We start from the raw sequence: 21,270 nt of genomic DNA on the forward strand, positions 1-21,270 counted from the left end.
CTCAGTTATGGCAAGCTTAGACCAGACGCAGCCAGGGTGAGCTTCAGTCTTCTTGTGAGCTGTAGCAGCCACCTGTGGCTTTAAATACCACATCCAAGGTCTTGGCATGGCCACTTTGGTCCCATATGTATTTCAGAATGGAGAGCTATATTTGGGCCCTCAGAAGTGGTCACGTTAAACAGTATTATATTCTGACGTGAACGAGCTCTGGCAATCCCATTATTATGATGGGCTGGGCAGAGAATGGAGTTTAACATTTAGTGTCCTCAAAAGCCAATGTAATATCCAGCAGCTCTCAAGCTGTGTCGTTGGCAGGGTTTGGAAAGCACAGAGGGTTTCTGCTTCCTCACTCCCTGTGTTCTGGCCCAACTTTGGGGCATTTATTTGAGAAGTCATCCCTAAGCTGCAAGAGCCCTCACACACACAGAGCTCTTTGCTGTCACTTGCCGTAGCCTCCAGTGGTGACTGAAAGGCTGGGAGCAGCTCTTGTTCTGGCCTGGGGCTGAATATGCTGCCTTCAGCAAATCACCCACTCAGGAAACACCTGAGCAGCCATCCTCGGTCTGCTACACCATAGAGCAGTGCTACTCCTGTGGCCCTTGAATGCCACTTCATTGTCACTCTTCCCATTGCCACAGCTTCCTGATGCAGGATGAGGGATCTGTCTACTAGCGATGGAGGGGATAACGCTGCTCTTCACATCCAGAGTAGGGGGCAGGCAGGTTCTCAAATCCAAGTGCAAACCAGGCAGCTCTATGGAAAACACCTTGCACAAAACACAGGCATTTTGTATCCAACTGCAGACTGACTGCTTTGACAATGGAGTAGGCCATGTGCCAGCAGCTGTTGGTGAACTTTCAGGGCTTCTCATGGAGATAGGTGATTTGGGGTGCTTTCTCACAGGGATAACTCATCCTTATCCCATTTGGTCTCATAATTCGAAGAAGCTGAACAGCACAGGAAGGTGAGGATGCCCAGCAAATATTTCTCTCTCCTGCCTTCTCTCCCGCTTCTCTCCCTCTCTTCCTTTCTTCCTTTTTCTTTCTCCTTCAGAAGTCTCCCAGCACTGGGAATTTATCTCTTGATTGTTGTGCTCCTCTTCAGGCATTTTCTAGAACATGTGTATGCAGCCAGCAAGTCCAGTGAGATGTGACAACACAGTATCGCAACAGAAGTAAGGAAAGGACATAAGCCAGGAAGGCACTGGCTTATTTATAATCCACTGTGCTGTGTCCTGTGCATGTGAGCAGCGAGCACTGCCACCAGTGTTATGGCCTGTAGAACAAAGCCACGTTGCTTAATTCAGTGGCCCAAGAGGTGAGAAGAGCTTATTTTTGTTCAGTACCTAAAAGCATTTCAGATTCTCCGGTTCCTTTGGTTTCCGCACGGTACCATTGCACTCCTCCGTAAGTTTTCCCACAGCAGTTTGCACTCCAACTGGCAGTGCGTGCAGGATTCCAGTCCAATTTTCATATGGCTTTTCCTGCCTATCACTGTTAACACAAAGCCCTTTTCAGAAGAGCCGAAGCCAGATCCCCTGCTGAGGAAAATTCCCTTTGGTCTCCTCCTTCCAGCAAAGCTTTGCTTTCTCACACTAGCCTGGAGCCTGGCCTGTGCTGTGCTACAACTTTCTATCAGGTACTCCTCTTTGCAGATAAACGCTCCCTTCCCCTTCCCAAAGCCTTTGGGAGTATCACCTATGACATTTGGGTGAAGGTAGATTTGGTTATGGTAGAAGCATGCTCCAGGCATGCAGCATGGAGCCAGTCAAGCCTCTCTCAGCTGCTGCCTCCCCCGATGGGTTTGGCTGAGTGGCAGTGCTCGCCTGTGCCTCCTCATTCCTGCTTGTACACTGGAGCGTTCCCTGAGCCCACAGGGCCAAGGTGGTGGTGTAAGCCTCTGTAATTGTAAGGCCGGGAGAAATGCTTAGAAGGAAAATGCCATAGAAACACAGCATTATTCTAATGGGAATTCTTTGTTTTTCTCATGAAAAACCTAAAATCTGCAGAAGTAGCTACTTTGTGGAAGGAGCTATCGCCATGAGTAAGTGTCGATGGGTATATATGGATACACGGGGGAGAGGGAGCAGTGATAGCAAGTGTACGTGAGGCTTTTAGCAAAGAACCAGCACAGAACCTCTCAGCCCAGGAGCCATCGTGATCCTGGCAAGAGGTATGTCACGATTTCCTGTCCCCAAGAGCACCGAGGCTTCCCGCAAGCTTTTAGGTGGATGGCTTCCCAGTGTATCCCCTCACGGCCACCTCACTGCGGCCGGAGGCGCTGGAGTGGGATTGACATCTCCATTCCAGTAATGAAATGTTCATGGCATGGCTCCAGTCCCCTAGGAATCCCTATCAGATATGCAAATAGGAGAGGGAGGGGGAGATCAGAGCTTGGGAGGGAATTACATGAGCTTGTCATGCCTCAGTTTCTCCATCCCCCTACTAGGATAACGCAGTTTCCCTGTGCTCCTCTGTTTAGCCAGGTTTCCAGAGCGTTGCATGCTGATGGCTGTGGCAGAGCTGCCTCGTGTTCTAATGATATTGTTTCTTACGGTGCTTTTCAACCCAGATTCTCACCGTTAACTCCTACGTAAAGGCAGCGACAGATCTCTTTAAGAACTGCCGGTGACTTTTTCCACGCCGTGCTTGTAACTGTGGCAGCAGAGGTCTCCTTCCTCAGAGCTCTCCCTACTTTTCCACTAGCAGAAAAGAGGGCAAGGCCAAGCATGAAGAGCACGGGCGGCTCTCCTCACGTTGCCGCTGCTCTTCCACAGGTCAGGCACCGGGATCGGGTGGCCGGCAGCCCCGAGTGACGGGAGCGTGGGGCTAGAAAGGGCCGGCCAGGGAAGATGGGGCTGGGGCTGCTGCCATCGAGGGGAGGTGCTGCTCATCCCACGTTTAAATCCTGGATTTAGGCGAGCAGAGCCCCGGTGGTGACGGCCTCAAACCCCCCTCCGCTGGGAGGCTGGAGGGTGCGCGGGGGCTCCATAGGGGCCAGGCTGGCCTCCTGCTTCCACGTGTAGAGAGGCCAATAAGCGACCTGGTTCCCGGTGCCCCGGCAGCTCCCGCGGATGTGGGTCACCCGCTCCCGGCGCTCTGCAAACCAGGCCGCCCGGTGGGGCAGCCCCCGGGGGTGTGGGGGGAGCCGCCTGCAGAGCCCCTCTCGCTCGCCCTCCAGAGGAGTCCAACCGCGGCGTGGCGCGGGCCGGTCCCGCGGGTGCGGAGCGGGGCCGGTCCCGGTGATTCGCCGGTCCGGGGGCGGCGGGCGCCCGGCTGATGCATATTCATGATGTGATGTCAGAGGGGGAGCACAGCGCCCCGTGACCGCCCGAGAGCGCCATTTCCTGGAGGAGGCGGCGGCGGCGGCGGCTGAGGAGCGGCGGGCGGGCGGGCGGAACCGTGCGGGGGAGCCGCCGAGCGGCTGCGCGCCGGCAGGGGGAGACCGACCGACCGGCGGCGGCGGCGGCGACCGGACCGGACACAGCGACCGGACCGATCGACCCGGAGGGGCCTCCCGCGCTCGCCCCGGCCGGAGCTGCAGCCAGAAGTTTGAGTCCCCGCAGCCTCCTCGGGGAGCCCGTCGGCGGGAGGCGGTGCGGGGCTGCCTGAGCCGCTGTCGCCGCCGCCGCCTGCGCGGGCGGTGGGAGCCCCCCGCGGCGCGCCGGGAGCTGTGGGGAGGATGGTGGTGCGGGAGCGATGGAGCTGAAGCGGAGCATGGCGATCCCGCGGCTGCTCTTGCTGGGACTGTGGGCTGCGGCGCTCCGGGACGTCGCCACCGTGGCAGGTGAGCGGAGCTGACGGCCGCCGGCGGCAGAGGACCGGGGGCAGCGGGGAAGGGCGGTGGGGCAGAGACCCCTGGGCGCGGCGGGACGAGCTGCGGGGCCGTGCGGGGAGACCGCTCCCAGTCCCCGGAGGGGTTCCCCCGTGGGCAGCCCCCGCCGCGCCGCCTCTGCTGGTGCCGGCAGCCCGCTGAAAGAGAGCACAGCGCCGGAGGACCGGGCACCGCTCTCCGGACAGGGCTGCCTGGAGCAGCGCCGGGGTGCGGGGTCCGCCCGAGGTGGCGGCTGCGGACCCTCGGGCAGCCACAGGTGGGGGTCGGGCCCGTCCCGTCCCGTTTGGCCCCGCCGGGCTCTGGGGGCTCTGCTGCATGTGCAGGTCCAGGGGCTGCTGGGGAGCCGGCGGTGCCCGGTGGGGAGCTCGGGCTGTGCCGCCTGCAAGTACGGAGGAGTGAGTCGCAGCCCGAGTAATCCTCCTGGTTGTTTGCGGAGGCATTACTCTGGTATGTGCCCAGCGCGGACCGTCGCCGGGGGAAGCCGGGCGCTAGCGCATTCCTGAGTGGCTTTTGTTGGCTTTTCCCTCCTGAACTCCCTTTCCGAAGTTTCACCCCCGAGTGGGCAGGGAGAGGCAGCGTGCGGGAGCCTCCCGCCGCTGCACCGGGAGCTGCGGCTCCGCGGGGAGCCTGCGGTGGCACCGAGCGGGGGAGACGGCGGTGCGGGCTGCATCCCCAGGTCAGGGTCCTGAGGAAGCGAAAAGCCTTTCCCTTGCTGTGCTTGAGAGCATCTTCCTCTCACTCTCCGCTCCCAGCATAACTTCACTAAACGCGTACTTCTGAGGAATCAATACTCAGAGGTGGCAAGTTTAAAAACTAAACAGATACATCACGTATTTGACAACCGGTATGTTTGCTCGCTGTCAGTGCTGTCTAACAACTGCTTGATAAGAAATTTCATGCAATTATTTCCTATCTATACATTTGAAGTCCTACAGGTAGGCTTGGAGGAGCCTATTTGCTTGAGCTTGTTGCACTGGCAAGAATGTTATCAGATGAGAAATCATGAGTGGGAGAGTAGAAGGAGGAATAGGTGGAAATTAAAATCCATATTGGCATTCTATGTGCTTCTTGCTGATACCTGCAGGAAGAGATGCTGCAGCTAGAACTGGATTATTGTCAAAACGTGGTGAATTTACTAAAAATCCCTGATCTGTATTTTCTTCATTTCAGTTGATCTTATATCGTAGAGGGATTATATTTTGGTGATGTGGAGAATTACAACTCGGGCTGAACACTTGTACTCTATGTTAATTTCCGACATCATTAATTTGTAAGGGAACCGAGAAGCATAGAGGGTCTCTAACAACACTTCTTTGTTGAACATGTGGCTAAGTCTTTCAGCAGGGCAGTCTGAGGGGAGCTGAGTAGTTTGCTCTTCCACGAGGGCACCTGCAATGAAAGTGGCTGTCAGGTTGTGCATGTGCTCATCAGCCTGGTACCATCTGTTTGCTTTAACACAGACAGAGCTGTGAAGCTTTCATGTTTTATTCCAGTACTGTGAGTGGTGGAAGGGAGGGTGCTTTCTGGCACGCACTGGGACCTGTCATTCGTGCTACCAATGAGTTAAGTAATGCGAGGTTAGATCATCCTCGCCCAAAGTGATTAAATCCTTAACCCAGCAAACAAGCTGTACCAACTAAACTGAAATGATCATCTTACCAGTTTAACAGTGCTCTCTGTGAATTTTGTTCAATTAATAACAGCAGATAGAGAGGCAAAGGACTCAACTTGGGGAAATCAGCTGTTAATAGATTGGGGATCTCATTAAGGAAAGGAGTAGGGGCCTTCTGCCTGTGTTCTGGGATTGCTCCCGGAGCAGTGGTACTCCACCAGGAGTTACAGAGCGCAGTGCTGTTCCCGGGTACCAGCTGCCAGTGGCAGAGCTGGTCCCACAGTGCTGGTGTCCCTTCTCCCAGCAGTTACACCCGTGCTCTGTGTCCCTCTGCCCGGTGAGGAGGCGCCTCGTGGCTGTGCGAGGGTGGTGTTTGGGCAGGGAGGGAAGTGGCACAGGAGAAATCTCGGTATTTGATCACTGGTAATGCTGTAGCAGAGCAGGAGCAACAGGGCTGCTTGCTTTAGCAGCGCTCTGCGTTTCACAACTGGTGTTTTTCTGCTGGGCTCTGTAGGCTTAGTGAGGCATCAGTGAGAAGCTGACCAGGCAGTGAACTGGGTGAAGTTGTCATGGGCTGTGATACGTTCCCGGGCAAGAGTGATGGAGTTGTTTCTTTTTTTTTCTGAAGGATGTGGAAGCCACTTCCAGGGCATAATATTGAATTTGGCCAGACCTGTTCTGGTCTGTCAGTCCTGTGCCACCGCATAGGAAATGGCCACTCTCCCTAACAAAACTGGCTTTACATTCATTTCCCGCTTCCCACCTTCCTGCTTTCCCATGGTCTCCTTTGATCCTCTCGTTCCTCCTTTATATGCCTTTCTTTCTTAAACGTGCTTACATAGCTGGCTTCCGTGTTTTCTCATGGTAATGTGTTTCATATATTCACTTCTGCTTGAGGGAAACACTCCCCATCCACCCACACATGCAGCAGTGCTCGAGGTCAAATCCTGATCGCTTCTGTGTCAACATCAACCCGAGCAGCTCTACCGACTCTGGCCCTGCTGCTATGGGGTCTCGGCTCTGTAGCTCTGGGTACAACGCGGCCCTTTGGCTGGGCTGAAGGGTCAGGGAGGCTCATTGGAGCGCACACCCACATCACGCGATAGAAATATCTGTTCTGTAAACAGTTCTGCTCCTTGGCGAGGCGTGCTGTGGAGCAGGCTTTGCTTTCACGGGTTTCGCAAATTGCAGGGCTGTCTGTAGTGCAGGGGAGCAGCGTACGCTGAATAACGAGACGTAATTGAGTCTTTCTCCTATCCCGGCTCTTTGCAAAGGCATACAATGGAGCAAGCACGGTGATTTCTTAGCAGCGCAGGAGCCCCGTAGTTGAAATTACAGCCTGGGAAAAAGAGGGAGGTGTGGTACCGTGCTGAGTGAACACGCTTGGAGCTGCGGGATCACAGGCACAGCGAAGCTCCCAGTGTGTCTGTCCAGCTCAGCTCTGCAGAAGCTCACCCTGCTGTTACGCAACTTGAAGGAAGCCCCATGTGTACACTGACCCTCTGCTTTTCAGTGCTTGCTTTTGACTATTGCTTAGCAGGCGTAGTATAGCAGTGCCGAGACTAACAGACCCCCTCTGCAGCGTGTGCTGGTAGGGTGTGTAACTCCAGACCACCAACCTAGAGTAATTTGATGTACTCCAACCCCCCTTCTTCTGGGGGTGGGGCGGAGTAGTATTTTTCTTTTAGGTATGAAATTTACAGGATCTCCAATCAAATTAAAGGTGTCCCAGGGCCAACCCGTGAAACTAAATTGCAGCCTCGAGGGAACGGAAGATCCCGAGATGTTGTGGATCAAGGACGGAGCAGTGGTGCAAAGCGTAGACCAGGTGTACATTCCAGTAGATGAAGAACACTGGATCGGCTTCCTCAGGTACAACGGATGCAGGGAAGGAAGGATACTGTGGAAACTATTGCACAGTTTTCTGCTGTCAGCTATAGCTGTGCAACTGCAGTGCCCTCGGCAGGGCAGGGTCCTTCGCTCTGCAGTTCAACACGTGGCAAGGGCATAACTGAGAGCAGAGCTGAAGCCACTTGAGGGCTGAGATTTTATGCACTAGATCCATATTGGTTTCCTGACTGCTGTGGTGACAGGTGCTTTGCTAATGCTTGTGGTGCTTGAGACGTGACTTCAAGGTGAGAGGATGTTCTTACCTTGTTCATCTTATTCTGCCGTGCAGCAGGAAGACTAAGGTCTGACTTACATAGATACGTTTTCTCTTTCATACTCATTCCCTTCTCTTTCTCTCTTGAGCTCTCAGTCTGCCTAAAGGGTAAGGGTTGGTAATTGAAATGGACTCCCAGGATTACATCCCTTTCCTTTCTTTGGGGAGAAGGGTTTGTTACCTGAACCATCACTGAGTCGTTTTGCAGAGACTTTCCTAATGCATTTGCACTACATGGTATCAGTCCTGCCCTGCTCAGAGGCACAAAACTCTTCTGCAAAGCAGCTCTGTGTGCCTTCATTTCAACAGAAGAGGGATGTCAGCTAGTTACAGAAGTACCAAGTTAAACAAGACCCAAGGTTCTGCTCTGGCTTTTCCTATGCATAAAGAGAGCTTGTATAAGCAAACATGCCATCACCATGAGGACTCAAAACTGGTGATTGAGAATCAATCTTCCCTGAGCTCCAGCTTCATCTCCTATTAGGTTTCTTGGATTGACATTGCACAGTCTCCAATTCAAGCAACTAAAGGTCTCTGTGCTAAAGCTTGTCTGCAAGAAACATTTTGATAAGGAAAAAATCTGTGCCTAAGAAAATCATTGCATTATAGTGTGTTTTTCTTGAAATGACACCATTTACTGCCCTCCTGTTCTATTCGTTAGCTCTCTTTGCTCTCCGCACTCTCTCAACCTGATCTCCTTTCTCATCTCTTGTTTTCCTCCACTGCAAACTTTCTGCAGCACCAGGGCTAAGTTAGGGTGCTAAATCCAGATGTGTCTGAACCTCTTTCTCCTTTTTCCTTTCTTCTCCTAAAGTGATCATTTCTACCACCTTCTGTGTAAGACTTTGCTGCAATCGATGTGTTTCAGAACATGGGGCTCGATGGGCGGGACAGCTGATGCCATTTGAAGGCGCAGCTCTGAAAAACAGGCTGTAGTGGGTCCGTTCTGTGCATTTTGGCAAACCCTCTCCCTTTTCTCTCTTCCTTCCTGAGATGTTCTTCCCTTTCCTCAAGGTGAACTGCTAGCGTTAGAAAGGTGGGCATCAGATCTGCTGAGGATCCCTGCATGGCAGCAAGCACATGGGTGCACATCCCATGGGGGGCAGTCCACTTCTGTACATTGACAGGCACTCAGAGGCACAGTGGTGCCTTGGGTAGCTGAGACCTTGTTGCTTTGGGACCACATTCTGCCCTTATTCACCACAGTAGCTTTGTGCTGCTAACAGCAGTGAGGATGCTGCAGATTTCCAGCAGTGGAGCAAGGAGCAGAATTTCTCCCCTGAACTGGAGGTCTGTGACCTGAATGCAAGCCCCCCACAGCTGCCTTCCCCTGCTTGGGTGCATCTTCTCAGACAGGGAACGGTTGCTGAGCAAGGGACAACACAGAAATGTTCATAGGGTGAGGTCCTGTGCTGGAATAAGCCAGCATGACCCCTTGAAATCATTAACCAAGCGGCCCAAGGAGTGTGAGACACTCTTGGGGTAAGAATAACACTAAGTGCAGCTGAGGGGTCAGAAAAGAGCCCCCTTCACATCTGTTCCTGTATGAGGCTGTCACCAGCCCTGTCACCTCACTGGGGCAAAGCTTTGGGCTCACTGAGGTTTGTGATTTGGAGCTTCCCACTAGCTCAGACACTGCAGGTCAAGCTGCTGCTCTTGAAGGCTAGCTAGAGTCATGGTCCAGGATCCAGATGACCAACCCCTTCTATTCTCGGAAGACACAAATGATGGGGTTTCTGCAAGGATCTTTCAGAGGAAGGCTGTCTGCTCTGCTGAGGATTCCTTCTACCCACTTGCTGCGTGGTTTGTGCTGGCTGGCTGTTGCCCTCCTCTCCAGAGCTGGCTGTGTCTCAGTAGGTGTTGCCCATGCATCTGGTTTGCCAAACACTGAAGGGTCCTTTGGGGCAAAAACATGCTTTATCCACGTAAAATATCGATCTGGCTTTTGACTTTTTTCAGCTTGAAATCCGTCGAGCGGACAGATTCTGGGAAGTACTGGTGCCAGGTTGAGAACGGGGGGAAGAAGGAAGAATCACAGCAAGTGTGGCTCATAGTGGAAGGTAAGGAGGAGTAGTAGTGCTGGTTTCCTTTCAGGGATGACCCACCAGTATGCTCTAGGTGGAAGTGGTGAGAGCAGATTGCTCGTGACAGGCTTCTTGGCTCTGAACCTTTGCTGCTAACTGCAGTGAGATCGCTACAGAGCAGGAGTAAGAATAGGAGAGCAGCTTCAAGGAGAGGAGCTGTCAGTTCTTATTCTGGTTTTATTTTGGCACATTAGGAAACAAGATCCTTTCATGCACACACATTTCTTTCCAGCCCCTCAATCCATTGTTGTTTTCATCTCCAAATAATTCATAGAATGATGGGATGGTTCATGTTGAAAGGGATCCATGGGGACCATGTGGTCCAACCCACTTCTCAAAGCAGAGTCACTGCCTGGTTCTGTGTATCAGGCAAGCAGGTCTTTGAGGGCAAAGAACTCTTTTAGCCCAGTTCTGAGTTTCAGAAGGACTGTACATCAGCACTTCATAGCTGTGACTGTTCCATGTGGCACTGTTTCATCCAGTCTTATCTGATAAAGAATAACTTCTACATGGTTGCCCAAAAGTCACCCAGAGCAGCATGGGTTGGTGGCTTCTCACTGCCTCCAGTTTCATTTCCCTTGAGCCATGGCTGTGTTAATAGTCATAAGATGGCTTAATATTTGATGAGGAAGTTAACAGTGCACTTGCAGGAAGAAGTGGCTTTTCGGATGTAATTGGTAACGTTTTGGTCCAGTGCTGAATCAGCAGTCTTAAAGAGGGGGAGCAGGGAGGGTGCTGTGGGAGGTGGTGTGGTCTGGGTGTTGTACAGCAAAGCACTCACTCAGAGCCTTGATAACATCCATAGCAGTTCTCACAGCAGGAGGGACTCTTACCTGGTGCTGTTTCAACTAGAAAGCGTTTACAGCTGAAAACTCTCTCTACTGTGTAGTGTTTCCATTTCTATTCCAGTCGCCATGGCCTGCTCCAAAGGTGGCTGCGTTTGCATGGTGCGTGCATTAGGAGTGATGGGGTCGCTCAGTGTGCTAAGCCATCTGCAAAGACAGAGGAGCCCTGGACAGCGCAGGCAGCAAGTGTCAGAGTCACAACAAGCAGCTGCAGCTATGTAAGGGGGAGTGCTAAGAATGAAGGCCAAAGCTTACAGCAGAAGTTGACAAAATGCAACTAATGGCCTTTATGAGAAAAGCAAGCACAGCAGAAGCTGGTTAAACGTGAACTGAGCTTGTAATCATCTGAAAAGGGAGTTACTGGGGAAAATTAATAAATAACAAATAGTGATAAGGTCTGGTGTTTGAAAATGTGTCAGCTGTTAGCATCAGAAAGCACAGGGAATGCAAAAGCCTATCAGTCCCTCCACTGTTATCTCTGTGTGTTTCTTCTCTGGGCGTACCAGCTTTGTCTAGAGGTGGTTGCTGTATTGATAACAACTGTTGACATCTTTGAGACTGGATCTTTACTCTGGCTGTTTGCAGCCTTTGGTAGGTGCTGACACCCTCTTTGTGTGCCACAAACAAGTGTGAGCTACTGGTGAACTAATTTAAAGTGAGCTCGAGTGGGTTTCGATGCTGTCTAATATCAGCCTTGAGATCCACGTAGGTAGTCTGTATCACGCAGAATTTGTAGCAATGTTGTTTGAACTGGCTTTGTAATACAGCTCAAATGTTTGCTCCTATGAAACACAAAATAAACCCCAAATTAGTCTGAAACTGTTTTCTGGTTTAGAAAGGAGACTCTGGCCTTCCAAGTACATGATGGCATTCGATGCCCAGAGAGGTAATTGAAGAGACGCACTGCAGAGTGTGAACATCTTCAAAGCACAGATTATGTTTCTTACAGAGCTTTCCTCTGAAATTACACCCCTGGCTATGCTCTGTTCCTGGGCTGTGGGCCCCTGTTGTGGCTGCAGTCACACTTGTATGGACACGACTCCATCTATAAACTGAGCTGTAGGAGCAAAATCAGCCCTGTAGGTTGGATGCTGGTGTGAAACAGGGAACAGACAAGCTCATTTCCCTGCTTTGCCACTGATGTCCTGTTGGCTGCTCTGTGCCCCTATGGTGCATCTGTGAAGGGCGGTGCAGGCACTGACCTCTTGTACAAGGAACTGGAGGGCTGAATGGGTCATGGACAGTGAGGTATCCAGGTAACACATATATGGGCACAGTGCAAGTTCCTGAGCTGGATGAATCAGCTGCACACCCTGAACTAGGAGAGTGCTTAATTGTGGTCTTGTCTGATCTGGTTAGCTGCTCCCAGAGCCAGAAAACCTGCCGAGCTGGGCAGGATCCTCCCAGAAGGTTACCTGGGGTGCCATGGTAAAGGGACAGGAGGCAGGGATCCTGCTTGCAAGAGAAAGAAACGATGGTGTTTTCTTTTCTAATCTTCCTTGGAGAAGGAGGGCAAAGCAGATGGAGATGTCGCAGCTGGAATGTGGGAAGTTTATTCACTTTTATTGTTCATGTATGACTGCAATAAAAAACATGAAATAAAACGTGTAAGCACAAACCAGCAGTAAATCCTGCTGATGGATTTGCCTGTGCTGAGCATTAGCCTTTGCACAGATAGGCGCCAGCATTCCCAAAGGGACCTATTTTTGGACCTGTTCTATTTTGCTCATTTATTTGCCACTCCAAAGCGAGTGTCAAGGAGGTGAGGAAGGCACAAAGAAACTGCCACCTGGAAGACACAGACAGCGACTGGACAGACTGAGGACACCGCTTCAGCTGGAGTCTCAGTAAAGTGTTGGGTATAAAAGCAAACTCAGTGTTTCTCAGGGCCTCAACTCTTCTACCAGCCACCAGAAGCACATGCTGGGCCCTGCAGGGACAGCGCTGGTGCTGATGGCTGGTGGATTTTGTGTTACTGGTTTGGAGCACTGAGACTGCAAGAGCATTGCCTATAAAAGGAACCACACGTCTTGATGTGTTGTTACGCTCAGCTATTGCCGCTTGGAGATGACCTGAGGCAGTTAGCACTGCAGCTGTGTTTTGTTCCCTATGGGCCTGATGGAAGGCTGGTTGTACCAAGCAGGAATCTTTGCGTGGTTGGGAACAGATAGCTATCAAGAGAGCTACGTGCATGGATCGCCTTCAGCTCTGAAACAAATTACCCCTCACTCCAAGGCAGGAGTTCTTGTGGTGTCGGAGAGCGCTGGAAGGTGGCTCCAGTCAGTTAAGCTGTGGAGAGAGCATTGTAAATGATCCCAGTCTAGCATCAGGGCAGATTCTTTCCTCATTCACTGGTTTGTTACAGCCACTAGTTCAACACAGTCACCAGCTTCAGTTTTTCATGCATGTCAAGGAGTATCTTGCAGCTGGTCTTTTAAAGTGGTGTTTGCCACCGCTGAAGTTATTGACTGTTGCCTCTTTAAACTCCAGTCTCTCCAGCTGAAAAATTGAGCAAATACTGCCACTAAAACTACTTCACTGGGGAGACTTGAGGGAGACTCAGTGGAAAAGGTTTTTCAAAGGCATTTTGGGAAGCAAACACTCTTATCTCTGACTTCTTCTAGTGGGAGTATGTAGATGTTCCTGCCCTGAGGTGCTCCAGCGTATCTGACCCCTGGTTCTTGTGAAGGGCTTACCCTTCACAAGAGGGAGTCGGATTAGGCACAGGGGCATGGCCGATGGGTGTCCTATATCGGGCACTGGTATCAGTAGAAATAAACAGAAGACAGGAATCGTTCCAGTTATTATCACTTGTCTGTTGCTTTTCTAGGTGTGCCCTACTTTACTGTGGAACCTGAGGATGTGTCCGTGTCCCCTAATGTCCCATTTCATATGGCCTGTGCTGCTGTTGGTCCCCCTGAACCAGTGACAATTGTCTGGTGGATGGGAGACTCTAGAGTGGGGCTTCCAGACATCTCCCCCTCCATCTTAAATGTGTCAGGTAAGGCTGCTACCGATCCAGGGGATCACTTTGAGCATCAGAAGCAGAGAGCTCTCTTCTGATCATGCCTAGTGATACCGGGTAGCCACATAGTGTGAGAATGGTCTTTGACTGTAATTGAGAGTTGAGAGATAACTATCATCACATACAAAGCCGGATCATCTGAGAGGTGATTGTTGCTTTGTGTATTTTCTGCTGGTTTGAGGCACACAGGTTTGGGTGGGACTGGTAATGGGATAAGGATGCTACAGGATACATGCATTCATTGGGTGCTTCTTTTGTTCCACCTCCTGGAAGGTGTTCATGGTTCTATTAAGTGACTCAATTGGTGACATTTAGCTTGATGGCATTCACATGCAAAATCATGCTTCTGCGCACAGCCATGTCACACACACTGCTTTCCTCTTCTCCTGCTCTCTGTTCTTGCATGCCTGCTGGAAGCTGTAATTGTTAAACCCTGATTGCCTCATGTAATTGACACTTTTAGTGCAGTTATATTGGTGCTGAAGTGGGCTGGTTGATGTCAGAGACCAAGGTTTGCCCTACAGCAGGCACTAGGTGCATGGAGGTGAGCCTGCCTCTCCCAGCAGTGTCAGCTGCAGAACTTGGAGCCAGGACGTGTCCATGCTTCTCTCCAGCCCCACTTTCAGGGAAGGGCAATGTATCTCTACCAGGACCTGACTGCATTATTCTTGTAGTTACCTCCTACAGGTAACTTCAGTTAGTTGTTGAACAGCTTTGTGATACTTCTCTTTGCTGTATTTTATTGTTCTCAGCAGCCCTGAGCCAAAGTTAACTATTTAGAAAGAAAAGGTTTTATGACAGAGTCATCTCTGGGGCCTCTTCATCAGTGTTAATACAGTTACACCCAGGGGGAGTTTCTTTCTCGATATCTTGACATCTTTGGCCATCGTTTTTTGTTATCTAGTCCTATTCAGCTTTCCCTTAGAACTTAATTTATATGCAAATCAAAACCTGATTTTGTGATTTGCAGTGGTTTATAATCTGCTCCCTCTCTTATATAGCCAGTCAATGCTCTTCCAAGTTGGAAATGAAAACTGCTCCCTTATGATATAATCTGCCTGTTGAAATGGAGACTGGGAAGACTGATACTCAAAAGGGGAAAGACAATAATGAAATAAGTCTCCCTTCTTCCAGTGAACTCATCCCATGGTGCCCCACACAACTTCTGTCATTGTGGGGCAGTGGCAGAGAGGCCGGAAGAAGGGCATCTGCTCCTAGTGATTCTCCAAATGAATTGCTATTATATATAGTCATCATCGGTGCCTTTCTTTGCCCCTTTTAGTGTTCTCTGAGATACTCCTTGTCTTTGCAAAAACGTGTAGCAAACACAAGCTACATGGTCAGATTGCCAAAGCACGTCAAAAATGATGGTAAGGAAACAAGGATTGCTAGCTAAAGAAAATACCAAATTCTGAAGAAAATAATAATAAAGTACTGGCTAGAAAGCAAACATTTAGAAGGTTCAGCAAGCAGTTGGTTTGGTTTAAAGGATTGTTGGGTTTGGGAAGCAGAGCTGGGAATGGTGCTAGAGAGCAAGGAGATCTTGGTTTGTGGTGTGTTTTGTGTTTTCCTCAGGGCAGGGCTGTGTTTGGTTCTGTCTTTGGGACATGCCTAGCACGTCAGTTTGTGCTCTGCTCTGCTGCCTGGCCTTCTGCCTGCTGGCAGCATTTTCCTCTGGTTCACTGGGGTGAATGGAAGAAGATAAAATACTTTGCTCTTTCATTTCAAAGCAGTCCCTCCTCTCTTCCACTACACCTTCTTCGCAATGATGTTAATCTCAGGCTTGGGAGTTGAATCAAAGGGCAAAGACAGACACTGTGCGAGCTGCTCCACGCAGCTCTGAAATCTTTTTTCTTCCTAAGCTGGATGATAGAATCCTAGAATCATAGAACAGTTTGGCTTGGAAAGGACCTTAAGACCATCCAGTTCCAACCCCCCTGCCATGGGCAGGGACACCTCACACTGAACCATGTCTCCCAAGGCTCTGTCCAACCTGGCCTTGAACACTGCCAGGGATGAAGCGTTCACAGCTTCCCTGGGCAACCCATTCCAGTGCCTCACCACCCTCACAGTAAAGAACTTCGTCCTTATACCCAATCTAAACTTCCCCTGTTTAAGTTTTAACCTGTTACCCCTTGTCCTATCACTACAGTCCCTAATGAAGAGTCCCTTCCCAGCATCCTTGTAGGCCCCCTTCAGATACTGGATGTTCATAGCTTACTCAACATCTCTCAGATAGCCTTGTAAGGCAGCTGAGGGCCAAGTCAAGTGAAAACATAGGGTGGACACATTTCTTCAGGCAGCTTTGTAGATCTTAGATCTGTCTCAGTTCTGATTAATTATCAATGCCTATCTAAATCTTGGAGCAGCCAGCCATCGGTATGATGCCACGTTCCGGCCCTGTGCGATGGATGGATGCTAACAGAAGAGAGGGAACGTAATCCTCACTTGTATAATATCATCCCTGGAAAGTGCCTCAGTGCTCATGCCATAGCATTCTGCTTCAACTTCTTTGCATATCTTCAGAAGTCTGATGCAAAGTGAGGGACAGGTGGGCATTAGCTTGAAATCTGCAGCATCTAGCTGGAGGTTTGCCTTACAGCCCAGTTAGAAGATGGTTGTTGCTCAGGTGGCAGGCTGAAGTCCAGAGCATTGGTTGTTGTATAAGCTCATGGCTCAGCATGATCCTTGCTCCCGAGATGCTCACTAGGATGTGGGAAGTGGACATCTATCAACTGAGCTGCTCTTCTGCCAGATTCACCCTTTTTCAGCGCTTTCTGAAGCTCCCAGGGAAGCTTTGCTACATTCCACACTCACTCCATTAAAAATGTGTTTAGCACATTAATTACATTGAATTCCACGTGCCTTTGACTGGCGCCCAGCTCAGCCCGCCAGTTGCTCGTGCAGCTTGAGCTGGATGTCTCACATAATTGAAATCCTGCTGAAGGTTGAAGCTGGATTATATCGCTGTTTGTGTTTCCTTTTTTGGCTGATCTCCAGGTATTAATCAAAGCACAGTTTTCTCCTGCGAAGCTCACAACGTTAAGGGATTGTCTTCATCTCGGACAGCCACTGTTCAAATTAAAGGTGAGAGAGTACAAGAGAACGGGCAAGGGACTCGGGTTTGCTCCCTGGGGAGGGAAAGGAGGGCTCCTAAATGCAAAGGGATGTCTCAAAGCTGCCAGCAACCAGCACCAGTTGGAGCTCTCAGCAGTCAAAACAGTGCTTTGTGCTCTAACAGCAGTTCCCACTTGCTGTGTGGGGCCGTATCCTCTTGAAAATGGGATTCAAGACTGGAAATAGGATGTCAAATAACAGTTTTTCCTGGAAAAGGAGCCAGTCGGAGTAGTCAGATTGCTTATGAGAGATTAAGCTAGATATAAATCTGTAGCTGGGGAAATCTTTCTTTCCTGGAGATAGATGGGTCTTGTTAGAGCTAAAGAGGCCGTTGCTTCTACTTGCTTCAATTGGCATCACATCTCATGCTGAAAAAAGACAAGGAAGGTGGTCACTGGTGGCTGGTAAAGTCTGCTCATCCACATGGGTTTTATGGATTTGATTTTTTTAACTCTTTGCTCTTTAAAAACTCATTCAAAATAAATAATCTGTAGCTTTTGCATGACCAGTTGCCATTTGGAAGTCCCTAAGTTGATGTCATGATTCCTCTCTTCCTCCGGGTGACTGAAACAGGGACGATCAGAGCAATCAGCTCTTCCCCTCCTCTTCATGTTGAGATGCTTCTGCATTTGAATTTTTAGTCATATTTTAATGCACATTAAATGACATGATTATCACTTCCAGGAGAGGCATGTCACAAAAATCGTTTCCTCCAAGTAGTAGCTTATTGCTCAGTGTGAGTAAGAGCACGCGTTTATGTCTGTATCAGAACTCGCAGTTGTATTAGCTAATATTCATTAAAGGGTACCTTCAAATCCAGCTGTAGATCTAGTGTTTGTACAGTGTATTTTTCTTCAGGACATTGTGGTTGCTGCTGTGCCAAGAATGCAGTCTGCTGGACTAGTAAGATTTATAACTTAATTTAAAAATGTTTGGAGTTGTTGCCTTAAAGGCTCGTCTACGCAGGGGAATTAGTTATTGTGGAATATATCTTCTATGGATATTTTTATCCTTTGGATAGAATGTAGTTCACAAAGCTATTGTGCTTTAAAAAATCTCATCAAGCCATAATTTGAAATAACATTTAGCATAAACAAGCTGCCTTTTTTTTAATGTTAACACAGATGACTTTAATCTTTCTTAATGTATGAATATGATGATGGGGTAAAGGCCTCGAATTCTTGCATTTCCAGCAATTATGTTTAGCCAGAAGTGTTCCATGAGGGCCAATTATCAGCTAATGAATCCACACAACCTATCTGGGAGGGATGTTTCACCATCACACAGCTGTGTGCACACACACATGCTTTTAGGGCTAAGGAAGAGCTAGCTTAAGTGATTCAGCTTAAGTGCCCCAGTATGTGGCAATTCCTAGAGATAAAAGCTGGATCTTAAATAGCAAGTCCAATGCTATAGCTGTAGATGTTCTCACTGTAATACCTCAAAGAGGAGAGTCTGAAAGAGGAGTTATACACTCGGGGAAGCGATGGGGCTCTTTGAAAGAGCAGAAGTTTTGAAGATCTGTTACAGCCCCTTTACAATTAAAGCCAAGCTCCTAACAAGGACATCAGCAGAAACAGGAACAGGCCCAGATAATCTTTGTTTCATCTTTGATTCTATGAACACGTAGGCTTCAATGAAATCACTCCCAGGAGTTGCTGTCCATACATGCACGAACCTCTCTTACCCAGATCCATATGTTAATGAGGACTCATGTCTTCCTACAATTTATTAAACCATTTGTTTCTTCTGTGTTTCCAGAGGCAAATATTTTTGCTAGGACATTTACAAACTGTCAACGTTTCTTCCTATTTGCTGCTGTTGTTGTTCATTATCTATTCTCTGTAGTGCCCACAATGTGCTGGGTATACTCCAAGCAGAAAATTACTGTTATTGTAGCCCACAGTCCCAAGCCATGTACAAAGCCCCATTGTTCCAGCCACTCTACAAGCACAGAGGAAGTTAAGCCTCATTATGTTAACACTCAAGGTCCTGTTTTCAGACTGGCTTTCCTCTATCTACTTCATGTGTGTGGCTAAGGCTTTGAGGGTCGTATCCTGTGTTTCAGAGCACAGAAGGAAACAACAACCCACAAGTTTTTTTCCCAGTGGTTGATGGGGAAATGCAATTTGTAGAAGGGACAGATGCAGCTTTAGGGGAAGGTTCTAGCAAGCCAACCCTCTTCAGTGGCTGTCTCCATTACTGGGTGGATGTGTTGGCGGTTCATTATTTATTCTCACTGATGGTATAGCCAATATCTCCCTTTGCCCTGCCATCCAGTGTTGAAAAATTGCATGTTCCTAAACCCAAAAGTTACAAGTGCGTTTACAAAAGACTTGAATTAAGGGCAGTGTTTCAGTGATATCCAAGTAAGCAGTAAGCCCAAGCTGTTTTTCCCCCAAAAAAAGCTTACAAACCTGACTACCCAGCACCAAAAGGGAAAGAAACCAAGACAGAAAAGTCTTGACTCACAAAGGCCTTGCAAAGAACTCATTTGCCCATCTTCCATCCCAGACCCTTGCTCTGCTGCCCAACCTCTCACCCACAAACACTTCTTATCTTGGTGGCAGACCCCTGCCTTGTGTCCTGGTAACTTGTTAACCAGATAACAAAGGCTTTATAGGGTTAATCTGTGGCACCATCTATTCCCTGCCCCATATTCTCCTCTAGGCCATCTGTAGAGACTTAGGAGGGGGACTTTGGTCAATGCCTTTCTTCTACAGAATGGCCCTGTGGAGAAGCTGAAGGCAGTATTGTGGCTGTCCTCGGTGCAGTGAGAGACAAAGGTGCTCTCTAGCAGAATACAAGTTGGAGGTGGAGAAATCCTGGTTTGCAATTACTTTTCCACTGCTGCTTTCCACTGGATATCACTCAGGAGAGGTGGAAAATGCGGTCAGTCACAGACCTTGTCCTGAGGACCACTGGGTTTGTGAAAGAGGACTCTTGAGGGTACAGTTTTTGGAGGTGCTGCAGGAAAAGTATTGCAGCAGCAGCAAAGGATTGTTTGAAATGAGCACAAGATCAGCGGAGAGGTTGGTGTTCATGAGGCCAGTAATTTTGCAGGAGTGAGGTGCCTAAATGAGAACAGACATTTGGGATTGAAGAAGAGGTAGTGAGGGTTATATGGGAAAGAATAGGAAGTAACTATGTGGAATTACAGTGGGAGGAAAAGAAAGGGCAAAGGGAAGCATTGAGGATCAAAAGGAAGCCGAAGGGCTCAGGTTGATGTGACAGCACACTGGATGCCTTGCAGTGATGGAGGTGTCTGGTCGGAAAGAGGGGAGGGGGGCAGTGCTCTGGTGCTGCTCTGTGCTGGTAGGAAGCACAAACATCCCACTAAATGGCCAGTTTGGCAATCCTGGTTTTGTTCCTGGCTCTGCCCTTTGCCTCGAACATCCCCTCTATAAAACAGAGTGCTTTTGAAGCCTGAAGGAGGCAGTTTTCAGTCCAGGGTGTTTCAGGGTTTGTAATGGTTTTGTAGTGAGAACCGGGGGAGGGATTTTAAAGCCTCATTTGGTTCACAATGTAGGTCCACAGGCCATTGTGTGCACAGGGCTGGGTCATTCATTGCAATGGAGGGGGCAGGGAAGAGGGCTGAGTAGCCAAGGTGTAAACATCACACACTGGCACTGCTATCAAAGAGGTCAACCTCTGCCTGTATGTAACAAGTAAGATACATACTATGAAAGAATGGGTGCCAATAGCTTGTTCAATGTTAAAATAATAGTTTAATCCACAACAGCCGGGGGCACTCTCTAAAGATGTGATATTGTTCCATTTCAGTTAGTGATTTCATTGCATAATTTCCAGCCTCAAGCCTCTGCCATTTCCATGTGAATACCTGCTCGATTCTGTGTATACTGAAAGGCCTCTTTGTTTCCTTTCTAGCCATGCCTCTCCAGCCTCTCAATGTAACCGTAAGCCAAGTCACCAGCAGCAATGCCAGTGTGGTCTGGGTGCCAGGATTTGACGGCCGTGCACCCCTCCATTCTTGCACTCTTCAGGTATGGCCCCTCTGGGTTGTCCCCTGCCCTGCATGAAGAATGGGACTCTCCTGAGCCACAACATTGCTTGGGCCATCTTTTGCTCTCCTAACTGCTAGGCAGTAGTGTTTGAATTCATATTCCACAGCTTTAAAACATGGAAACTTAACAGGATGCGCTCAGGGCATATATGTAGGTGCCAAAGAGCAGGGCATGAAGTTCTGAGCACGGAGTGTCCAGCTGAGAATTTGAGACTGGCCCCATTCTGCCTCCCAGCACATCAGTTATCACGTAATTTGTTCCATGGCAGCTACTCCGTGCAGGGTATGACACAGCAGCACATATGGAGCACATATCGCTCTATGGGAAGTGCCCCTGAGTAGCTGCAGGGTGCTTCTGCTAGCATGGAGCAGCTGGCCCATGATAACTTGTTCCAGTGCAGTGCAGTCCCATGCCAGTTCAACCCTGTGCTTTGTGGTGCCAGGGGAAAAGTTGGGTTCCACACATGCCAGTGAGCCCAAGGGACGAGGAGCTTGCAAAATGTAGGATGTGGTACAGGAAAGGTGGGAATGATGTTGGCAGAAGACACAGACACGTTGGGTTTTT

At 49.4% G+C, this 21,270-nt stretch overlaps 1 protein-coding gene across 3 annotated transcripts in view; it reads left to right on the forward strand.

The window, feature by feature from the left end:
* Positions 1–3,392: 3,392 nt before the first annotated feature.
* Positions 3,393–21,270, forward strand: part of TYRO3 (TYRO3 protein tyrosine kinase) — a 41,812-nt gene continuing 23,934 nt past the window's right edge. The window contains exons 1-6 of one of the 3 annotated variants that reach the window (XM_061462320.1): positions 3,393–3,786; positions 7,135–7,318; positions 9,570–9,670; positions 13,370–13,540; positions 16,565–16,651; positions 20,570–20,685. In XM_061462320.1, coding sequence (XP_061318304.1) covers positions 3,699–3,786; positions 7,135–7,318; positions 9,570–9,670; positions 13,370–13,540; positions 16,565–16,651; positions 20,570–20,685 — 747 coding nt within the window. In that variant the 5' untranslated portion in view covers positions 3,393–3,698. The remainder of the gene's footprint in view (positions 3,787–7,134; positions 7,319–9,569; positions 9,671–13,369; positions 13,541–16,564; positions 16,652–20,569; positions 20,686–21,270) is intronic. The other 2 variants (XM_061462321.1, XM_061462322.1) reach the window with 2 other exon arrangements.

Source organism: Pezoporus flaviventris, unplaced genomic scaffold (assembly GCF_033815535.1).
Source record: "Pezoporus flaviventris isolate CSIRO_AGI_PZ_B2104156 unplaced genomic scaffold, CSIRO_AGI_Pfla_v1 ptg000035l, whole genome shotgun sequence".
Classification (NCBI taxonomy): domain Eukaryota; kingdom Metazoa; phylum Chordata; class Aves; order Psittaciformes; family Psittacidae; genus Pezoporus; species Pezoporus flaviventris.